The 23,493-nt window shown below is 38.1% G+C and overlaps 1 protein-coding gene across 2 annotated transcripts in view; it reads right to left on the reverse strand.

The window, feature by feature from the left end:
• The window catches only part of RDX (radixin), a 100,141-nt gene that overhangs the window by 29,122 nt on the left and 47,526 nt on the right, over positions 1 to 23,493 (reverse strand). For both annotated transcript variants that reach the window (XM_080687074.1, XM_080687073.1), the window contains exons 8-13: positions 20,895 to 20,991; positions 19,953 to 20,116; positions 10,652 to 10,782; positions 5,506 to 5,666; positions 4,712 to 4,804; positions 424 to 666 (exon numbers count right to left, since the gene is read on the reverse strand). In XM_080687074.1, coding sequence (XP_080543200.1) covers positions 424 to 666; positions 4,712 to 4,804; positions 5,506 to 5,666; positions 10,652 to 10,782; positions 19,953 to 20,116; positions 20,895 to 20,991 — 889 coding nt within the window. The remainder of the gene's footprint in view (positions 1 to 423; positions 667 to 4,711; positions 4,805 to 5,505; positions 5,667 to 10,651; positions 10,783 to 19,952; positions 20,117 to 20,894; positions 20,992 to 23,493) is intronic.

Consider the following 23,493-nt stretch of genomic DNA (forward strand, 5'->3'; position numbering starts at 1 on the left):
CCTATGAACCAGAAGGTCACGATACCCGGTCAGGGCACATGCCCCATTTACGGGCTTGATCCCCAGTGTGGGGCGTGCAGGAGGAAGCCGATCAATGATTCTCTCTCATCACTGATGTTTCTATCTCTCCCTCCCTCTTCCTTCCTCTCTGAAATCAATAAAAAAATATATTAATAAAAAAAAAAAGAATAACTTACTAGTTAAGGGCTGATCACACAAGGTAATAAACATTTGCTAATGGATTCATATAACCAAAGAAATGATTGATGTGCTTGTAGGCTAAGCACCCACAAACCAATCACAAGGCCCGCTAGTGTTAAAGCTTCCAAAAATCAAATATTCCTTTTTAGTAATTTGGTCTTGATAAATGAGGAAAATGAAAACTATATTTTAAATATGCATACAACTGCAAATTTTAAATACCTGCAGTTGCTTCTTAACACGCTCATTTTTCTGTGTTTCTGTTACACGTTCCTCCTCACTTCTATGGTTCATTACCCCATCACTTGATAATTCAGCACTAGCTTCAGCATTATTCTCATCATGTTCATCATGTTCATTTTCTGTTGGAGGAATGACTGGTGGTGGTGGAGGTGGAGGGGGGCCAGACATCACACTTTTTAACTCCTCTTTGGTCTTTTCCAAGTCTTCCTGGGCTGCATAAGCCTGAATAAAAATAAAAAGTATATCGGCAACTTTAAAAATCAGTAATTTAAAAAATCAAGTAAATCTTCCTAACAGAAACTATTTTTCAAATAATGAAAACAGGCCCTATTGATGAAAATTCTATTTTTAATGAAGAATCCCATCAGGCAGGAGTGACAGAATTTTTAAAAAATGTTACTTTGGAAACCCTAATAATATTATTGATTCTGGCAAGGATTATTGCTGCTAAAATTTATGTTTTGTAAATGGTTGATGAGAAATGGATATTAGTATAATGCCAAAGAATGCCACACTTAATAGATTACATTTTTCTTTCTTTAGCCACAAGAGGGAAACTGTAACCAATGAAGGAATCAAACTGTTATTACTCTAATCCAAATAATCAATTAAAATCCTTAATGGTGAGTTCACTAGATATTATCGTCTGGTATGATGCAACAGGAAGTATCCACCATCACCAATTACTTGAGTGATCATAATGTGCTGGTCTGCTTGAAAAGTTCTGCTTTACACTGTTGTGTTGGAGTAATTACTAATAACACCCCCTCCCTTTCACTTTCAAAAATATTCTAATTTGGATAATAAGTATATGGAAATCTCACCTATGAGACATCATAGCCAACACCTTTTAACTTGAGTCCTTTAAGCTTTTAGGTCTATCTTCTACTTTACAGGAAATATTGATAAAAGGAAAAATTGAATGACACCTTGAAAAAGCAACTGGTCAAATACAAAAGGAGGGAAAATCTGGGTGCTTGCAATAATTAAATATCATAAAAAGAACCGTCCTACTTAAAAACAGACTCAGAGCAAACAGATGCAATGCAAAGTCCTACTTTGGACACTGGTAAATTAACTATAAAATACCTTTTGGGTCAATTTTGAATATAGTCTGCCCAGAAATAAATCCACACAAATGTGTTCAATTAACTGATGACAAAGCAGACAAGAATATACAATGAAGAAAGGACAAGTCAGGCCGGTGTGGCTCAGTGGTTGAGTGTCAACCTATGAACCAGGAGCTCAGGGTTCAATTCCCAGTCAGGGCACATGCTCAGGTTGCAGGCTTGATTCCCAGTGGGGGGTGTGTAGGAGGCAGCCAATCGATGATTTTCTCTTATCATTGATTTCTATCTCTCTCTCTCTAAAATCAATAAAAATGTATATATTTTTTAAAAGGACAATCCTTCAATAAATGGTGTTAGAAAAATTGGACAGCCACATGCAAAAGAAGGAAACTGGACCACTATGTTATACCATACACAAAAATTAACTCAAAGATTTAAATTGAAGACTTAAAACTCCTAGAAGAAATCATAGGCAACAAGCTTCCTTGACATTGGTTTTGGTGAGAATTTTTTGGATTTGATACCAAAAGCAAAGACAACAAAAATAAAAATAAACAAGTGGATCTACATTGAACTAAAAAGCTTCTACACAGCAGAGGAAACCATCAACAAAACAATAGGACAACCTACCAAATGGGAGATAGTATTTACAAATTACGTATCTGATAAGGGGTTAATTTCCAAAATATATTAAAAACTCATGCAACTCAATAGTTTAAAACAGCAAACAATTTAATTTAAAAATGGGCAGAGAATTGAATAGACATTTTCCCAAAGACATAGAGATGACTAATAGGTACATGAAAAGGTACTCAACATCACTAATCAGAAGGGAAATGAATATGGAACCACAGTGAGATAGTACCTCACACCAGTTAGAATGGCTATAATAAAAAAAAAAAATAGTTAAGTATTGGCAAAGATGTGGGGGGAAAAGTATCCTTATGTATGTACTATTGATGGGACTTGTAAATTGGTGCCGCCACTATGGAAACCATTATGGAGATTGTTCAAAAAATTAAAAATAAAACGACCATATGACCCATCAATTCTACTTCTGGATATTTATCCAAAGGAAACAAAAACATTAACCTGAAAAGAGATATGCATCCTCATATGCACTGCGGCATTAACAGTAGCCAAGATAAGAAAGCAACCTGAGTGTCCATTAATGAATAAAGGATTAAAGAAAACGGTGTGTGTGTGTGTGTGTGTGTGTGTGTATGTGTGTGTGTGTGTGTGTGTATGTGTGTGTCTACCTACCACACACAGAGAGAGAGAATGGAATATTCTTCAGTCATAAAAAAGAAGGAAATCTTGCCACTTGTAACATCATGGATGGACCTTGAGGGCATTATGCCAAGTGAAATAAATCAGACAGAGAAAGACAAATATCATATGATCTCACCAATTTGTGGAAGGTTCAGGGGGAGATAGATGGGATGGAACATAATAAAGTAAATAAAGAAAAAAACAAACAAGAAAAAAAACAAAACACTGAGCTTATGAATACAGAGAACAGAGTAGTGGTTACTAGAGGCAAAGTTGGGCAAAATATGACAGAGTACAAACTCCCATCTATAAAATAAGTCATGGGATGTAATGACAACTGTAGTTAATAATACTGTTCTGCATATTTGAAAGTCGCTAAGAGAGTTAACTTAAAAGTTTTTATTACAAAGGAAAAAATTTGTAGCTATGTATGGTGGCTTATTGTGGTGATCATTTCACAATGTATACAAATATGAATTTTTATGTTGTATATCTAAAACTAATATAATGTAAATTACAACTAAATTAAAAAAATTTTTTGAATAGTCTAATATTAGATGAGATGAAAACTGACTAAAATAAAATAGTCTATAAAGTATGACCTCACTCTGAACATATACGTGTGACACACCTATGCCCCGGGATGTTATTTTTTAAGTTTATGTGTTTCTATAAAATTCTAATAAAAAAATGTAACAGGTAGGTTAAGAGTTTTATTCCTTTTGTACAATTATATATACATAATTCTTAATATATGAAAAACTTTATGAAATTTAAACTGCTACAAAGAAAATACAAGAATGAAGAAAACTATATTCATTTTATTGTAGAAAAGTCATATAAGTATACATTTAAGAATTAATGTTATCTAAAGTTTGAATTAAGCTCTCATTATCTTATATTTCCCACTCCTCCAACTATAGCCTTAGTTTTCACTTTTGTGCAATTTCAGACAATAATGGTTTCAAACAAATCCCCTCCCCCGAAAAAACATCTCAGTATCATCTTCACTGCATCTCCCTAATTCCACTTTATAACCAATTATCTGGTTGCCATGCCCTTTTGAATCCACCACAAAACGTCTCTCAGAATTCCTGTTCCTCTTTATTCTCATGGCCACATACTTAGTTTGGGTCTCTAGTTCTATAGTAATCCTACTCACTATCTCAATCCATCCTTCACACTGACTGACAACCTAATTTTATAAAACTACTAGTAGCCCTGCGCACAATTCATGCACGAGTAGCTCGCTGCCGCTTGCCTCAGCTGGCCACCTGCCCACCACCGCTGGTATCTCTCTGCTGCTTGTAGCCCGCTGCCCCACCCTCCTGTAGCTCTCCACCACTTGTAGATTGGTCATGATGTTACGGTGTAATGGATAATTAGCATATTCCTCTCTTATTATATAGGATACCTGGATCATGTTACAATCCTGTTTTAAAATCTTTGGAACCCGACATCTACAGATATTCCCCATCATCTTGCCTTAGCAGGGCATTTATATAAAGCCTTTCACAACTTAATTTCCAGCCACCTCTCCCAAATTTTCTGAGTTGCTTGCTCACTGGCTATCCTCAAATCTGTTGTGCACTTTCATCCTTCTTACACTCATTCATTTCCCTCTGTCTGGAATAACTTCCTCTTCAGTCCTCTAACCATTCCCAATCTTTTCTACCCCAAAATTGAGTTTATTATTCAAGACCCAGCTTAAACTTATGTTTCCCCAACACCTGCCTCATTCACCACTCCTGTGTTTCCAAAGTACTTAGCTTACAACAATAGATTAATATTTACTACAATACACACAGGTATCTTTCCCCTCTAAATTGTAACAGTATCCTATTATTCATCTCTATAAAATCAGTAGATTGCTAGGTAAAAGTAAGTATTCAATAAATGATAGTAATGAACAAATAAATGATTACTTTTTGTTGCCACTCATTAGCTTCCTCTTCCTTTTTCTTCTTGGCTACTTCTAGAAGTGTAATCCTGGCAGTGAATTCAGCAAGTTCTGCTGCCTAAAATAAACAATATAATTACTCAAACTAAAAAACAACATATTTTCAATAATTCATATTAAGTCAACAAAGCTTATATGAACATGATTGGGCTGTTTTATGTTTTCCTAGTCTTCCATTTTAAAAAAGGTAATTATTTCTTTAAGATCATAAATATCTTATTCACAGTAGATCTAATAAGGAGAAAAGTGAAAGAATTTTTATTATTCTACAGACAAGAACTTATTCATGTTTCAGGACCAGGAATTCAAAATGTGCCACTTAGGAGCTATTTTTTAACTTTCATCAATAAAGTATTTGCTAAAGCCTACAAAAGAAAAAATTGTATTTATTCAAATCCACAATCTTCTAAGTGTCATGCCTATTCCTTATTATTTGCAAGTCCACTAAACAAAAAATCCATCAATATGGCCTTCAGTTATCTTATAGAAACTACAATATATTGTCAATTTATCTAAAGCAAAACATGCCAGTGGCTTATGTGAAGTTTAAGGTGAATCAGAATCTTTTGTTAGCAATAGACTTCATTTGTATTTTATTCTGTTTCATCTGAAGGTTTATTTCCACCCTTTGTTATTAAGTTACTTGTATCTTTAGTTTGCTTTCCAGAAGCCATAATAATATACTTAGTTTTATAAGGTTCACTCCCTGCTTTTGTCTACATTTTTCTTTTTCTCTAAGAAAGAGCTAAGGCTCCTTACCAGCTGCTCTTGATTCTTCATCTGGTCCGCAGCTTGTTTTGCAATAGCTGACTTGGCCTCTTCAGCAGCTCGACGCTCCTTTTCAAGCCTTTCTGCCTCTTCTTTTGCTCGTTTTCGTTCCTGGTCTAATTCCAGAGCTTTTCGAGTCTGTTCTTCTAGTTCTGTAAATATATGCAAGCCCCACCCCAACAACAGTTAATTCCAATTATACTCGTTATCAAAAGAAGTCAAAATGGTAGCAAGGAATCTAATCTGTATAGTTTAAAAATTAGCACGCCTGCAAATGAACATATACTTCATTTTTAACTTACAAAGAAGACCAGTAATTTTTAAAAAATCTACATTACAATTTAAAAATTGTAACAAAGAAATGAAAATCCGCACAACTGTTTTTTAAAAAATAGTCTTTCCAGCCCTAGCTTGTTTGGCTCAGTGGATAGAGCGTTGGCCTGTGGACTGAAGGGTCCCAGGTCAAGGGCATGTACCTCCGTTGCAGGTTACCTGGCCCTGGTCAGGGTGCGTGTAGGAGGCAACCAATTGATGTGTCTCTCTCACATCAATGTTTCTTTCTGTCTCTCCCTCTCCCTTCCACTCTCTCTAAAAATCAATGGAAAAATATCCTCAGGTGAGAATTAACCCAAATAATAATAATAATCTTTCCAAAGCTTTTCTTTTAATTTTTAATTTATTGGGTGGCATTGGTTAATAAAACCATATAGGTGCCAAGTGTACAATTCTATACTACATTATCTATATACTAGAGGCCTGGTGCATGAAAATTCATGCACTGGAGGGGGGGTCCCTCAGCCCGGCCTGCCCCCCTCACAGTCCAGGAGCCCTCAGGGGCAGGAGGCGACCCGGCGATCAGGGGAAGGCAACGCCCCATCACACCTCTGCTGCTGCCACTGCCGGCAGCGCAAGCCTTGGCTGGCCCTGGTTACCTGAGCCTCGGGTGACCCCGGGTGGCTGTGCAGCCGCCATCCGAGGCTTGCCTGTGCCTCAGGCCGGCCCTGGGCAGCTGGGGGGCTGAGTGGACTTGTATTGTGAATCAAGTCTCCTTCCATCACCGTTTATCCTTTCCTTTGCCCTTTTCCTAGTAGAGTGGAATAGTGATAGAGGTGGAGCAGAACACAGAGCAGGAGGCCAGCAGGGATCTACCAGGCTGAGAAGACAGATTTTATTTAGACTTTGGGGCTGCCAAGGCAGCCAAAGTTTGAGATGCCAAGATCCTGAAGAGGAGTGAATAGAAAAGTCCCCAAATCTGCTTGCTACTTCCCTCAAGATGTTTGCCAACTCCTAAAATATACACATATGGCTAAGACACTGCTAAACAAGGAAAAGGCAGCTGTAAGGCTAAACAGCTGAGCAAAGAGATCATCACCCTCTTGTAACTGCGGAATCAAAGGTTGGAGTTCAGATAGAAAGACCCTCACAAATATGCAGTCTTTCAGATGGCACCCCCAAAGGACTACAGACCAGAGAGACCAACCTAACAAAGCCTGAGACCCAGTTCAACTCCATCAAGATAATCTGCACACATTCTGCCAAGCAAAGGAAAATTAAAGTCTCTCTAAAAGAAAATAACATCACCCAGTCTCATACACAATGGTAGGCATTCAACCAAAATTACCAAGCATACCAGGACATGGGACCAAAAAGACAGACTATAGACTAGGTCCACAGATTATCCAGTATTATAATGGACTAGAGGCCTGGTGCACGGATTCGTGCACTGGTGGGGTCCCTTTGCCTGGCCTGTGCCTTCTTGCAATCTGGGACCCCTTGGGGGATGTTGGAGGTTGGGTGCACGGATTCAGCCTGATCCCTGCAGGCCAAGCCAAGGGACCCCACCGGTGCATGAATCCCCTCCCCTCTTCCCTCTGAGATTCATCAGTCTGTTCCATGATTCCATGCCTGTACGTTGAGTGTCTGCCCCCTGGTGGTCAGTGCATGTCATAGCTACCGGTCAAACAGTCATTTAGGCTTTTATATATATATAGATTGTAATGGAGTTAACAAATAAGGACATTACAATAATTCCAATGACTATCTAGGAGAGCTGGGAAAAAAGCAAAGCATGAGGAAAGGATCCAAGTCCAAAGGAACACTTACAATAATGTAGAAAATGATCTTCATACATCTTACAAACCCCCTTAAAAGGCACCAAGGGCCAGAGTCCCCTTTATAATGATAAAGCTCAATGTACCAATCTTTACCTTATGGTATGAACATATTCTTCTTTCCTATCTTCTAGAAACTTCATTTTACCTCTAACATTTAGGTTCATAATCCAAAGCCCATCCACAGAGAAACATCTACTAAAAATTCATGAATTCTCTGACACAGACCCAGATACACTACCAAATTTATTTTGGCAAAACAGTGAGCCACCAGAACCATGCATTGAAACTCTGCCCCCGCCCAAAAAAGATAAGATATTTATAACCACCAAATCAGCAAAACTGCAAGTATAAAGAGCATGGGAAGCTCCTCCTGTGGCGGAGGAGGAAAGGATAAGGAAAGAACATCTTTAAAAGCCAGACTTGAGAGGTAGGGAACTCCCCCCCTCCCCCAAAAAAAGCTGCATTCAGAAACTGTTATGACATCTTAAGCTCACTGAAGTTTGCAGCAAAGACATCCTAACAACTGATCTTCCTCTTGGACTCCCCATCTCCAGATCCTCTTCAGAAGCTCTCTATTCAGAAAAGAATTACAAATAAATAGAATGGAGGGCTATGAAAGATGAGAGGAAAAGTATAGCTAACACAGTAAACAGAAAGAGAAAACTCCCAGTGAGGAATGGCCCAGGGAATACATCACCTAGCAATACAATAGGAGGAGAGGGAACATGCTGCAAAATATGCACAAGATCTGAACTGCTGATTTCCACCGAGGAGTCCAGGTTGGATTCCCCAGCCAGGCCAGGGTGCATGTGGGAGGCAACCAAGCAATGTGTCTCTCTCACATAGATGTTTCTCTCTTCTCTCTCTCCCCCTCCCCTTTCCTCTCACCCACTCTCTCTCAAAATCAATGAACAAAATATCCTTGGGTGAGGACTAACAAAAAAATACATAAAATATAACAAATCTTTTTAAATAAAATGACAATAATAAAGTATAGAAAAGTTTCTTCTCAAAAAAACTTTTATAGGTTTATCTACTAAATATCAGGACTTACATATGTCCAGAATTACTGCATTTGAATGAAAATTTAGCATAATTTACAAGACAATCATACAGATTTTAGGACAGCCTGGAAAATCTTCATTATTAGGGGAAAAAAATGAATGCCATTTGCCTTAAGATGACTGACTTGAAATTATCTTGATAGGGATGCTCTATATTCTTACTTATGTTCTATCTTCCTTATATTCTTTAGTGTTTGGATCGTTTTCTGTGTGAAAATTATTAATATGTTTATTATACATCCTAAACAAATGAGATTAAAGGATTTAGTAAGTAGCTATTCTCTCAGAGAAGGTATTGTATAAATAAAAGTGCTATCATTCAATTTTTTCTTTAAAATCAGACCAATATCATCAATTTCTTTAAATGCTTTTTTAAAAAACACACTTGGTATATTCCAGGATTCTTTTGTGTTTTTTTAAAATATATTTTTATTGATTTCAGAGAGGGAAGGAGAGAGAGAAATAGAAACATCAATGAGAATGAATCACTGATCAGCTGCCTCCTGCACACCCCACACTGGGAATTGAGCCCGAAACCCAGGCATGTGCCCTGACCAGGAATCGAACCGTAACCTCCTGGTTCATAGGTCGATGCTCAACCACTGAGCCACCCCCACGTGGGCTATTCCAGGGTTTCTACAGCATTCTTCCTCTAAAAGTATTGCTTATACGATTCACATGGCACTTAGCACTCATACCTCACTGGGTTAATATTTTTATATCTGCCAACCACAGACTTCACTCTCATATACACTATGTATTTGCATTCCTAAAATACAGCATAAAACAGGCACTTCATAAATGTCCGCTTTAATTAATGAAAAAGGCACCTAACATGGCAGAAACAACATGGAGCTGGAATTCAGGAAACAAGTTCTGCCCTTGTGCTGTGGCCTGTGAACAAGTCACTGCTTCCTCTGGACTTTGAACTAAATAGTTCCTAGGTCTTCTAGCTCTAAGAAGTGAGGCTTCTAATGAGTCATGTTTTTTTCCCTTAGAAATTATTTATAATCTCCTTAGAAATTGGAATGATCAACCAGTTTGTGGATTTATAGCAATCTTTGTGACTTCCTTCTCTAGATACCCATTTGCAAATTACTAATGCACTGCTCAAGAGAACTCTCCACTATGGGAGGCTGGTGTAAGGAAAGAAAATAAAATTTATTCAATGTTATTATTTAATAAACCTTAAATAGAATAATATCCTTATTCTATTTCCAACAGAACTAATGGCTGATTCTATGAGTTGTCAGGAAAGCAGGCATTAATTCTCGCTTTATGAAGTGTAGATTTCATGTTAGCCCTGAGATACTACTCCTTAGTAAGGAGGTAAGCATCTTATTTTGCTCAACACCATTTTTCTTTTGTCCTCCTCACTATTTGTTGTTTTGAAAGTAGTAAATCCTAGAGTTATTTAATAAAAACCACTCTCTCCAAATCCAATCTAACCTTTCTATACACTGTAGTATTTTTTAAATTTTTATTTATTGATTTAGAAAGACAATTGATTTGTTGTTCTGCTTATTTATGCTTTCATTGGTTGACTCTTGTATGTGCCCTGACCGGGACTCAAACCCACAATCTCGACGTATCGGGACAACTCTCTAACCAAGTGAGTTACTCAGTCAGAGTCTAAACTGCAGAATTTTGTCAAATCAAAATTAGAGACTGAGTTCCAAAAGAGTTTACAGTCAGAATAGCTTAAAAATGCGTTAAATTACTTAGGTGTCTTACAGTATTTAAATTTCCATAAAGCACTGCATAAATTCTTTTGTTTAAATGCTAGGAAGTATTGAAAATCGGTCCTTGTTTATGGAACCCCGAACAAGAGAAACAAATTAATATGCATAGTCATTTACAATATAGAGTAATAGTACACTTGAAAATACTTATTTAAGTAATACTATACCTAACAAAAGAGCAACCATTTTGAATCCAATGTCAAAAAGCAACTTTTACCTTTCTGGGCTTTCAATGTCTGTTCTTCAATTTGCCTTAGACGTTCCATTAGCTCTTCCTTTTCACGTTCTATTTTTTCCTTTTCCTTTTCTGCTATTTCTCGTTTCTTCTTTTCATTCTCTAATTGTGCCCTTAAAAGGAATTGCAATAGCTTTGTTACAAACTAATAACTAGAAATATTCACATGAAGCCTAAGTACTGTGAATCAAATAAGAAGAAACTACAGGATCTAAGAACCAAGATGGCAAGGTAGGTAAATGATGTACTCGCCTCCCCCCACAACCACATCAAAATCACAACAAAAATACAGGACAACCATCATTCAAAACAACCTGATAGCTGGCTGAATAGAAGTCCTACAACTAGAGAAGTGAAGAAAATACATTGAGATAGTAGAAGGGGCACAGGTGTGGAAGGGGCTGGACTGACACCCACATGTGCAATTTTTTTAAATTGGGAGGAATGTCTTGGCTGCAGAGGCCTCCCATGGGGAGCAAGGAATCCCAGCCCCACACTAGACACCCAGCTCAGGGTTCCAGAGCTGGGAAGAGAAGTCCATGTAACTTCAGGCTGTAAAAACCAGCGCGGTTTGTGGTTGAATGATACAGAGGCTTAATGGAGTCCCAGGCAGTTCCTCTTAAAGGGCCAGTGCACAAAATTATGTGGACTTGCTCTCTCTGAGCTCCTGCACTGGGGTAGTGACTTGTGGGGGATCCAGGGGCAGCTTTCTCCCAGACAGAGGTGTTCACAGGCATCGTTCTTATGCTGAGATCTCCCTTGTCGGAAAGCTGACTGGCAGGTGCCATATATGAGTGTCCATCCACCTGGTTCACACTGTTCCCTCTGCCCTGGTGATTCCCTGAGACTCTGCCCCACCCAATTTACAGCCCCACCCAAGCTGTTTGTAGCAGCTTTTCCATATGAATGGTCTGTCCTAGCTCAGGCTTCAAAGTTTCCTCAAATCTCTCAAATAAGCAAGAGCTGGCATCAGTGTGTCCCATACCTCTCAACATGAGGCCACAGGCCCGGCACTAGCAGCAGCCTGTCTTGCTTCACAGCTTGGTCTCTCTTAGGCACTTCTAAGCCCAACATAAGTAGCATCCATCTGCAGACTGCTCTATAGCTCCTGACCAGTGGCCTGAGACAGGGCACCGGCAGTTGCTGACTATGCACCTGCAGGGGAGCCCCAGAGCCAATGCACCCGGTGGACAGCTTCAGACCATGCCAGATTACAACTCTACACATTCACAAGTGTCACACTCAACGAGCAGACTTAGTGAGCAACTGCTTCATAAGGGTATCCCCTGCACAGCAGCTCTTCCACTGTAGTCGCAGTTGGTCCTCACAGCCAATTGGTCTGGAGGTCAATTCCTCCAAATGACGCCAAAAGCAATCAAGGCTCAACTACAAGACAGGGCATACAGTCCACGGAGGGGCTCACATAGAGTGCCCAGCTCAGATGACTATGGAGGCTGAGCCACTGGGCACTACAGAACACCTACTACACAAGGTCTCTCTACCAATTCCAGGAGACATAGAGGCTCTACCTAATACATAGAAACAAACACAGGGAAGCAGCCAAAATGAGGAGACAAAGAAACATGTCACAAATGAAAGAACAGAAGAAATCTCCCGAAAAAGAACTAAATGAAATGGAAGCAAGCAAACTACTAAATACAGAATAATGGTTGTAATGATGCTCAAGGATCTTAATGAGAGCTTCAATGGACTTAGTGAGAATTTTAAGGATCTTAGAATTAAAAGGAAATTAGTAAGAACATAAACATTTAAAAAGACAGTAAAAAATGAAGGATACACTAACTAAAATAAAGAATAATTTACAGGAAATCAGCAGTAGAGGTTACTAAGAATTCAATAAGTGATTTGGAATATGAGGAAGCAAAAATCACCTAATCAGAAGAGCAAAAAGAATCCAAAAATATGAAGATTAAGTCTAAGGAGCTTTTGGGACAACTTCAAGTGTACCAACATTCGTATCATGGGGATACCAGAAGACAGTGAGCAAGATATTGAAAACTATTTAAAGAAATAATGACAGAAAACGTCCCCAACCTAGTGAAAGAAATAAGACTTACAAGTTCAGGAAGCACAGAGAATCCCAAACAAGAGGAACCCAAAGAGGCCCACACCAAGACACATCATAATTAAAATACCAAAAGTTAAAAGACAAAGATAGAATATTAAAAGCAGCAAGAGAAAAGCAGTTAGTTACCTACAAGGGAGCACCCATATGACTGTCAGCTGATTTCTCAACAGAAACTTTGCAGGTCAGAAGGGAGTGGCAAGAAATATTCGAAGAGATGAAAAGCAAAGACCTACAACCAAGATTACTCTACCCAGCAAAGCTATCATTTAGAATTGAAGGTCAGATAAAGAGCTTCACAGTAAAAAAAAAGCTTAAGAAAAGGAAAAAAAGATAAAAAACATAAATAATAAAATGCCAATAAATACATATCAACAATTGAATAAAAAAATCAAAATAAAGGAACAAGGACTCTACTGAACAAAATAAACTGATGAATAGAACCAGATGCATGGAAACATGGACCAGACTGACGAATTTCAGAGGGAATGGGGTGTAGGGGTAGGGGATGGGTGGGAAGAGATTAACCAAAGAACTTATAAACATATATGCATTATGCATTACCTATGGACACAAACAATAAGGGTGGTAAAAGCCTGGGGTGGGGCAGGAACCAGGTGAAGGGGGAAAATAGGGGGGAATTGGACGACATCTGTAATACTCTCAACAATGAAGATTTTTTAAAAAGAAACTACAGCATGAATATTATGTCTTCATTATATTCAGCTGTGTTCAAAAAAGCATATTGTTAAAAATACATGCCCTGCCAGCATGGCTCAGTGGTTGAGTGTTGACCTATGAACCAGGAGATCAGGGTTCAACTCCCGGTCAGGGCACATCCCCAGGGTGAGCATGCAGGAGACAGCTAATCAATGATTCTCTCTCATCACTGATATTTCTATCTCTCTCTCCCTCTCTAAAACCAATAAATAAATAAATAAATAAATAAATAAATAAATAAATAAATAAATAAATAAATAAGAGCTCTTACCCTTAAAAAAAAATCCACTAGCCGGTTTAGCTCAGTGGATAGAGCATTGGATCACAGACTGAAGGGTCCCAGGTTTGATTCCGGTCAAAGACATGTACCTTGGTTGCAGGCTGCTGCCCTGGTCAGGAGCATGCAGGAGGCAACCAATCAATGTGTCTCTCTCACATAGATGTTTTCTCTCTGTCTCTCCCTCTCCCTCCCACTCGCTCTAAAAATCAATGGAAAAAATATTTTTGGATAAGGATTTGAAAAAAAAAATACAGGAGTACCCTGTTACATATACATATACTGGATTATAATGTGTTTCTTAATGTGAGGTCACAATAAATATAGTCAATCACTATTTTTAAAATATTAAAAACAGCCATCTTAGAGACTCAAAGGACAGATTTTCAAAACTACTAGGAAAGTAAAACTGTCAACTACATCCCTTGTATGCACAGCATTTTTTTAATGCAAACTTGTATGGAGAAAAAGGAAGTAGACTTATCACTTGCATACTCCATGAACTTTGACAATAAATTAGAGGTCAGCATAAAAGGAGTTAACTGCACAGTTGACATGCCAAAAAAATTATTTCTCTTAGCTTAGCAGGAAGTTGAAGGGAACACACAAGGCTGTTTTATTTTCAACAGTAAAATACTGGGAGAGCACCAATCTTCAATCATTAACAATAAATTAATGCAAGGTTAATTACTACAGTAGATTCAATTCATGTTTAGATACAAGATGACAAATCAGTTATGTCTCCTTTGACAATTCCATTAGAATGAAAGTAGGTTATCTACTGCTATTTTTAAAAGGTCATGAAAGCTAGGTGGAAAAAACAGCCTCCCTCATTTAGCTGCAACTGCCATGGGCCTGAGACAGTTTCTTTTAAATACAGTCAAATTTACTCACTGATCATCTACCAAGAACCTACAATGGTTTTGTATGGTGAGGGCCAGAAATATAAAGATAAATAAGAATTAGGTGAGATGTTATATTAATCATCAGAAATATTACCATTTAATAAATTTAATAAATATTCAATATCACCATTACTTTAATGAAAATAATTTTTTTTAGTTAAAAATGGATTATATTTTCATTTCTCAAACTTATCTGAATATGTCGAAATACTCCCCCAAAAAAAGACATCACTGCCATCTGATGTCATTCTGAATGCCGGGCACAAAGCCATGTAGTTTCTCAACTTTCAGTCTCTGATAATGTTATCAGCAAAGTTTCATCAGTTTTTTCCCCTTACCCTGTAAAACCCAAGTTTAAAAATTTCTGCAACTCCTACATACCTATCTGCCTCCAATAAAGAGGATCCAGCTTTGGGGTAAAGAATTGTGACAAGTCTGCAAGAGTAAGACAGATTAACTAATGGTGATCTCCTATGCACCAAACCAAACATTAGGAGCCACCACATCTCCCCAACTAGCTGAATGAAACCTCACAGCATTTAAGATTCTAGGTACTCTTTTTATCATGTCAAGTTGCCTTTTGCCCTTGATGTTGATTAGCCTCCCCAGTCTCTGCCACAGTTCACCAAGACAGTGACCTTCCTCCCTCCCTCCCCAAGGCCCACACCACAAACCAGATCTCAAGACCTAAAGGCTACAATAATATTCCATTAATTCTTGGGTGCTGGTTTCATTTAGTTTTTCCCTACTGACATTTAATTCATTCTTCTTCAAGGATGGAGTAAGGAGATATGGAAGCAGAAAGAAAAGAATGAAGGTAACTTGGCCACAAAGAAGTTAGGGAGTGGGAGGACTAGTCTTTGTACCAAAAATGGAATAAATGTGCAGCAGATAATTTATCCTATCTAATGAAGATGGGATATGCTAATTGACCCTCACGCTGTTGCAAAGATGGCGGCGCCCACAGCCAATAAGGAGGGAATATGCTAATTGACTGTCCGGCCCTCAAAGATGGTGGCGCCCACAGCCAATAAGGAGGGAATATGCTAATTGACTGCCATGCCCTCAAAGATGGCGACACCCACAGCCACAGATGGCGGCACCCAGTCCCCTCAGCCCCGCCGGGGCGGCAGGCGCGTCATCCCCTCAGCACCCCCAACAGCCCAGGACCGGCTTGAGGCACAGGCAAGCCTCGGATGGCAGCTGCCCAGCCGCCCAGGGCCAGCCGGAGGCGCAGGCAAGCCTCGGATGGCGGCTGCCCAGCCACCCAGGGCTGCCTGAGGCTCAGGTAACCAGGGCCGGCCGAGGCTTGCGCTGCCGGCAGTGGCAGCAGCAGAGGTGTGATGGGGTGTCGCATTCCCCTGATCGCCAGTTCGCCTCCTGCCCCAGAGGTCTCCCGGACTGTGAGAGGGGGCAGGCCAGGCTGAGGGACGCCCCCCTCCAGTGCATTAATTTTCATGAACCAGGCCTCTAGTTGATTATAACATTTATAATAACACAGCTTACTCTGTTGCACTTTTATGAAGCTTATGTCTCACATCTTACTAACTAACACTGTATTCAATTAAAACAAATGCCTTTGGCTCTCCACATTTCTTAGTTTTGCAGGTCTGTCTTATCTCCCTCATGAAACTGAAGAATTTGCAATGTTCAACTGGGAGGACCAAGCAGGTATATTCACTGGCCCCTATGCAAACCATGCATATTCTCATCTCTACATGTTTGCTTATGTTGGCTCCCTCTTCTGAAAGTACCTTCCCCCTCTCTAACTCTCAAGTCTATTTCTAAGTTTAAAGCCTTAGTAAAGTCCCACTTTCCCCATGAAGTCTCTTGTGTAATGATGTAAATCTAAATCATAGATATAAATATTTTTGTTTAGAGTTTATGTTTGGAAACAAAGTTTTTCTATTTCAAGAATGTAAATAACGTATTAATAAACTACCATTCTCTGTACTAACATGCAAAAAATATTTTAGAATACCTTACTTTTTAAAGACTATCAGATGGATCCAATTATAGTTTTAAGTGAAGATTAAAAACTAACATAAAACTTCTATTCAGACTATGTATTAATAATATTAAGAATTAGCCCTGGCCAGTTTGGCTCAGTGGCTGGAGTGTCAGCTTTCGGACCAAAGGGTTAAGGACATACATCTCAGTTGCAGGTTCAATCCCTGGCCCTGGGCAGGTGCCAGCAGAAAGCAACCAATTGATATGTCTCTTTTATGTCAATGCTGCTCTCCCCCCGCCCTCCTTCCATTCTCTCTAAAAATCAATGGCAAAATATCCTCACTCCTTGGGTGAGGAATAAAAAAAAAAAAAAAAAGAATTATCCTAATAACTACTACTTATTAAATGTTTGTATAACACTGTCATTATTTCTCATAAAAAAAAACACTGAAGGTAGGACTATTATTTTCGTTAACAGAATAGTGGCTCACAAGTTTTTCTCAGCAAGTGTTAGACGAGGATTGAAACCCAGATTTATCTAGTTCCAAAGCCTGTATTCTCTGTATGATACCAACTGGGTCCTAGTGATACAGGCAGCCAGCCATGACACAAAACATCCCAGAGCTAATCTACAATTGGCGCATAACTACCTGAATCTAAATTGTAAACTCAAGGCTCTTCATTTTTAAATTTGGTAACCATTTTAGCCATACAAAAAACATCCAGAATTACAGAATGAATCATCATCAATTCGGATGCAAATAACTTTAGAGCACAGACTACGGAGATCAGTAACCCATGGTATGTAACATCTAACACCATTTTCATTGTGGAAAACCCAAAGTTAGGAGAGTTATGGGGAAAGAATAGGACCACATACACCAACATATGGTAGGGAAAGCGGCTTCCTTGCTGCCCTGCCCCTTCCCAGCTACTGTTCTTGCCCAGGAGAGTCCAGCAGCACAGGCAGCATACCTCTGAGCATTCCCCCAAGTATGTCTGCTGGCTACTTTGCCACTGGGTTTGACCAAAATTGTTTCCACATATACAGTTGTCATTTCTGTCTCTCTGACCTGTAAAGCAGGGAATAAATGAAGACTTGGCATGCTATGTCCGACACCTGCCAAATCCCTATGTTGCTAATATAAAACATCCTCTAGGCATTCAAGTGAATTAAACAGTTACTGAATTCCTACCGTGTACAATGCTCGCTAATGAAAGGCTATACAATTTATCTAAGAGAGGAACCATAGGATTCTTATTGTGGCAAAAAAGAAACTTAATGTTTTCCACTTTCATCTAGACCTTAAGAGTAAACTACCATCAAATGGTACTTATTATTCATACTACATATATTAAAACCATATAGCACTCCTCTCTACATGTAAGAAATAAAGAACAAGTAGACAAATATTAAGAATATAAATAACATATGAACATTACAGATAAGCAGAGCAGTTAGGACACTGAGTGATGAGTATGCAATAACACAGTCTGCTCTCTATCTGTGGGTTCCTCATCCACTGATGTGTACTATGTAGTTAGGCCTACGATGGTTGTGTCTGTACAGAACATGTACAGACTTTTTTCCTTGTCATTGCTCCCTAAACAATACAGTATTACATTTACATAGCATTTACATTGTATTAGGTATCATAAGTAATCTAGAGATGATGTAAAGCATACATAGGTCATATGCAAATACTACACCATCCTATCTAATAAAAGGCTAATATGCAAATCAATCAAACGGCGGAATGACCAGTCATCATGACGCACACTGACCACCAGGAGGCAGACGCTCAACACAGGAACTGCCCCCTGGTGGTCAGTGCGCTCCCACAGGGGGAGTGCTGCTCAGCGAGAAGCCAGGGCTCATGGCTGGCAAGCGAAGCGGTGGTGGCAGGAGCCTCTCCCGCCTCCAGAGCAGCTCTAAGCCGTCAGTGAAACATCCCCTGAGGGCTTCCGGACTTCAAGAGAGCACAGGCCAGGCTGAGGGACCTCTACCCCCAACCCGCCGAGTGCATGATTCTTGTGCACCAGGCCTCTAGTTTTATATAAGGGACTTGGATATCTGTGGGGTCCTAGAACCAATCCCCCATGAAGGATGACTAACTTCTAAATATATAGAAAGTAGTGCCCAAAAAAGAACTATTTGAAAAGGTACGTAATACTAGAGCCACAATGTGATCCTAAACCACCTGAGAACAGTGAAAAAGAGAGCCCAGTCAAAGTAACAATCCAACGTAGTATCTTTAACAGTATGGAAGTTAAATTACTGGACAAGTTTCATGCCTATATAAAATATGTTTTAAATACAGTAAACTTCTCTAAGGCATGTAAGTTGAGGGGAGTAATATGAATTAATAAAAGTTCTGAATTACACAGAACATTTAAGAAAAAAATACATCATTAAATACAAACACTGAAAGTATAGGAAGCAAAATTATATTTAGTAGAGGGCCTATTTATTGGATTCAAATCATGTAATTTTAGGATGTTTGAAATATGTAAATTTACACATATTTAGGTCTCCTCAATTTTGTTTTCTTTAGAACCTACTCTATTTCAGAGATTATCATGCTATTCTACAAAGATTTCTTTAATGAAGGTTAACTTTAGTTTGGTGTCTAAATTTTTTTCGAATAAAGCATAAAGTTTAAATTAATCTAGAATCAGCTTTGGGAATTTTGTCCTCAGACCCAGTAATCTGGTTCTAGGCTCAACAAGAATTATACTCAATCTTTCCATTTCAAAAGTTCTCAATTTAATATTGTTAACTAGAGGCCCGATGCACGAAATTCATGCAAGGGGCGTGGCCCTTGCAGCCATGACAGCTTGCCTTGGCCCTCGCAGGCTTGGCTTCGTCTGGACTGTCCGGTCTAATTAGCACATTACGCTTTATTATTATAGATAGTAGCTTCTTTTGAAGTCTAAATGAACCATGGTTAAAAAGATCAGTGTTATTGACAGGGAGAACTGGTATTACTATACTCTGTACAATGACTTTTTGAGTACTACAATGTCCATGACATTGTGGCAAAAACACACACACACACACAAAAAAAAAACCATTCAGCATATTCTTACCCTGAAAAATTAAAAAACGTATGTCACAAACATATCAACTTGAAAATTTCATACTACATACAAGCCAATGTCTGTCAGCGAGAAGCAAGCATGATAAAAGGCACATTGGCACATTTGTAAAATGATGAAAAGCTACTTACTCAGAAATATTTGTCAGATCTCTCACTTGAAAATTGTAACTGTCATTCAATTTTAATACAATGAAAACAGCATTAAAATGTAAATTCTGAGTATGAAAAACTATAAATTCCATACCTTTCCAACTGCTTCTGGTGTTTCTCCTCCCTAGCCTGAGCCTTCATCTGTTGTACTTCAATAGTATCAGGCTTCCTTCTTCGCATGTACAGTTCATGGTTTCCCATACATAAGGCCAAAATCCGCTTATTGATCCTCAGACGAGGTGCATAAAAAACAAAATCCTAAACATAAAGTACTCTGAGTTTAAAATCTTCCTAAAAGATAGGCTCTCACACAATAATCTGTAGATAAATTTCAATATGTGGCTTGAATTCTTACGTCCCATTACATAAAGTTTAGATACCGTAAAGTTTCTGATCTCTTAGTGTGTATGCCATACTTTCATATAACTGGTTTCCAACTGGTCATTTATTATTTTTTCTTCTCCAAAGTAACTATTAGTATCTGTTTCTCCACCTCAGGGTTTGTTTTAATTTTTATCATATTTATCTCAAAACCGTCCTTTGTTCAAGGCTGTCAAGTTTTTTAACCTAGAATTGTTCTCCTTATCTTTTGCCTTTTCAATAACTGACAGAATACGATACATGTTTGATACTACAGGAATCAAAGAATCTATTTAAATATAAAGATTTAAGTTTAAGGCTTCCAATTACAAAAATACAGCATTCATGATGCAAATCTCTTTTAACAGAATAGGACTACCTCTGTTACATTCCAAACACCAATACCAACGTTCCTAAATTGCTTCTTAGAAATGGTGATTATTTTCAACCACCTCCTAATAGCTAATAGTTAAATTTCAGCTAAAACTCTAATAGTTGTATGGTATAATAAAATTGGAACCTTGAATTTTTAATAACATTTATTATATAATACAAGGTGAAAAATAATATTCCTCAGGAGCAATTCAATAAATGAACAATGTCATTTTTCAAGTAATACCATAGCAAAGTCAAAGAAATTTATAATACATAAAACATATTTTAAAAATTTACTTACAGGTGCCTTTTTGTCGATTGGCTTTATAACAAACTTTTTGTCATTAAATGAAATATTTCTGATTTCACTCCAGGGAAAACCAATTTTAGGTGTTAACCTTAAAAAACGAGAGCATCCCTTTAGTTAGAAGCAGGAAACAATGGACAAAAACCCTATCAATTTTGGGGGGCCAATTTATCCAAATGACTGATCTTAAGAGTTCCAGATTTTCAAAATGTATTAACTTACTCATAACACACTGTTGACATGATCTTTTAAGGGGAAAATTTGATCAGTTAAATCACATAAAACAAAGAATAACAATCCCCCAAAAATTCATAATGTGTCATGAACCTTGATTTTCCTAAAATTAACTATCTAGTTCTAGAGTGTTAAACGGAGCTCTCAGAGTTTGCACTAGAGTTCTACTTAAGAGTCAAGATACTACCACTATTAAGTTTAAATATGTTTAAGAAGAGAGGGGGGGAAAAAGATAGCTTTTATAACTTTTCATGTGAATTATGGACATAAGTTACTAAATATTAAAAAATGTTTTCCTTCCTGTTTAATTTTAAAATGTTTGTATTTATAAATATACTAAAGACTGAATTTTCAGTATACAAACAGACAACAGTGCAGTGAAGGCCTGGGGGAGAGCGGGCAGGACAAAGGGTGGGAGGGGAGTCAATGGGGAAAGAAAATGGGGACATCTATAATACTTTCACCATAAAGATTTTTTTTTTTAAAAAAAGGTTTAATTTTATCCAGGCTGGAGTGGCTCAGTTGGTTGAGCGTCGGACATCCTATGCACGGAAAAGTTGCCTGTTTTATTCCCGGTCAGGGCACATACCTGAGCTTGACCCCTGGTCGGGTGCATTTAGAAGGCAACTAATTGATATATCTCTCTCTCTCTCTTTCTCTCAGCATGTCCTCGGGAGAGGATTAATAATAATAATAAATAAATAAAAGGCTTAGTTTTATAGTATGTGACATATCTCCGACAAAAAAATTTTAAACACTTCTATACACAAATGTTTGGATAAATAGAACTGAAATTCCAACTCTATGACTATAAAACAGATGCCCCTGTTTACCACCCTACATACTAAGATTTAGGAAACCAGACTGGAAAAAGAAATTTTGTTTCTGCTTTTCGTATATTTTACTGTTTCAGACTACCCATCAAATGCATCACTGCTGTCCAATAACAAGAACACGAAATGACTATAACACCTATGTTGGCCAAAAGGCATATTTAGTCAGCGTTCTGATAACAGAGTATGAATTTCTATCTATTTATTGTCCTTTTAATTCTTAAGCAGACTGACTGCAGTACAGCAAATAATTTTTTCTACAAAAAACACTTTATTCAATATGCATGCTTTATACTGTGCCCTAGTGGCCACCAAAGTAAGTAAAAAATACCTACTTAAAAGGGAGGCTGTTAGAACACTACTTTTAAGGTAACATTATACACTACATTTACATGTTACTTTTACAAATTCTAAAGCATTTTCCTCGTGTAATTCTCACAACAATCCTGTGAGGTGACCCTAGCAGTTATACAAATTTCAGAGTTAATAATTTGACCAGGGTCACAAAGATAACCAGTAATAGAGACTGTAAAAGAACCTAACTAACCTTTAAAGTTGAACCCTATTTTTTAAAAACTTTGGGCCTGACTGGCATAGCTCAGTGGTTGAGTGTCAACCTATGAACCAGGAGATCACAGTTCGATTTCCAGTCAGAGCACATGCCAGTGTTGCACACTCAGTTCCTGGTAGGGAGGCGTGCAGGAGGCAGCCAATCAATGCTTCTCTTTCATCACTGATGTTTCTATCTCTCTCCCTCACCCTTCCTCTCTGAAATCAATATATGCATATTTATAAAAAGGAAATATAAGTAATAGTTAAATACATTCTCATCATATAGAGAAATTAGCCTGACCAGTGTAGTTCAGTGGCTGAGCATCGATCCATGCACCAGACAGTCACGGTTTGATTCCAGATTAGGGCACGTGCCTGGGATTCGGGCTCAATCCCCAGTAGGGGGCATAAAGGAGGCAGCCAATAGATGATGTTTCTCTCTCACCTATGTTTCTATCTCTCTCTCCCTTTATTCCTCTTTCTGAAATCATTAAAAACATAATTAAAAAAAAAGAAATTAAACCATTACATAAAAGACCAAAGAAACCTTTATCCACAATCCAATCCCTCCCTCTTGCCCTGAGCTAACCACTGCTCTTTCATATTCCCCATCTTTATCTGTATCTATATATATAACTATTGGCCCAGCGCACAAATTCCTGCACATTGAAAGAAAATTAATTAGAATATTTTAATATCAATATTTGCCCTTTATAATAGAAGTGTCAACCAAATTCACCATAGACAATGACAGATTGAAACACACACGTGCGATTGGCGCCAGCAAGAGCTTTATATGTATCGTGCTTGAGTGAGTCAACTTAGATATAGAACAAACTTGCTTAATTAGACCTGCTTTCTGATTTAGCTAAACTTTTTCCAGCCCAGTGAAGCACCCCAACTTCTCTTTCAGGTAATTGTCAGCAACACAAAAGTAAAAATCAACACAAAGCAGGTTATTATTGTAGATCACG

Source organism: Plecotus auritus (assembly GCF_963455305.1).
Source record: "Plecotus auritus genome assembly, chromosome: 9".
Classification (NCBI taxonomy): Eukaryota; Metazoa; Chordata; class Mammalia; order Chiroptera; family Vespertilionidae; genus Plecotus; species Plecotus auritus.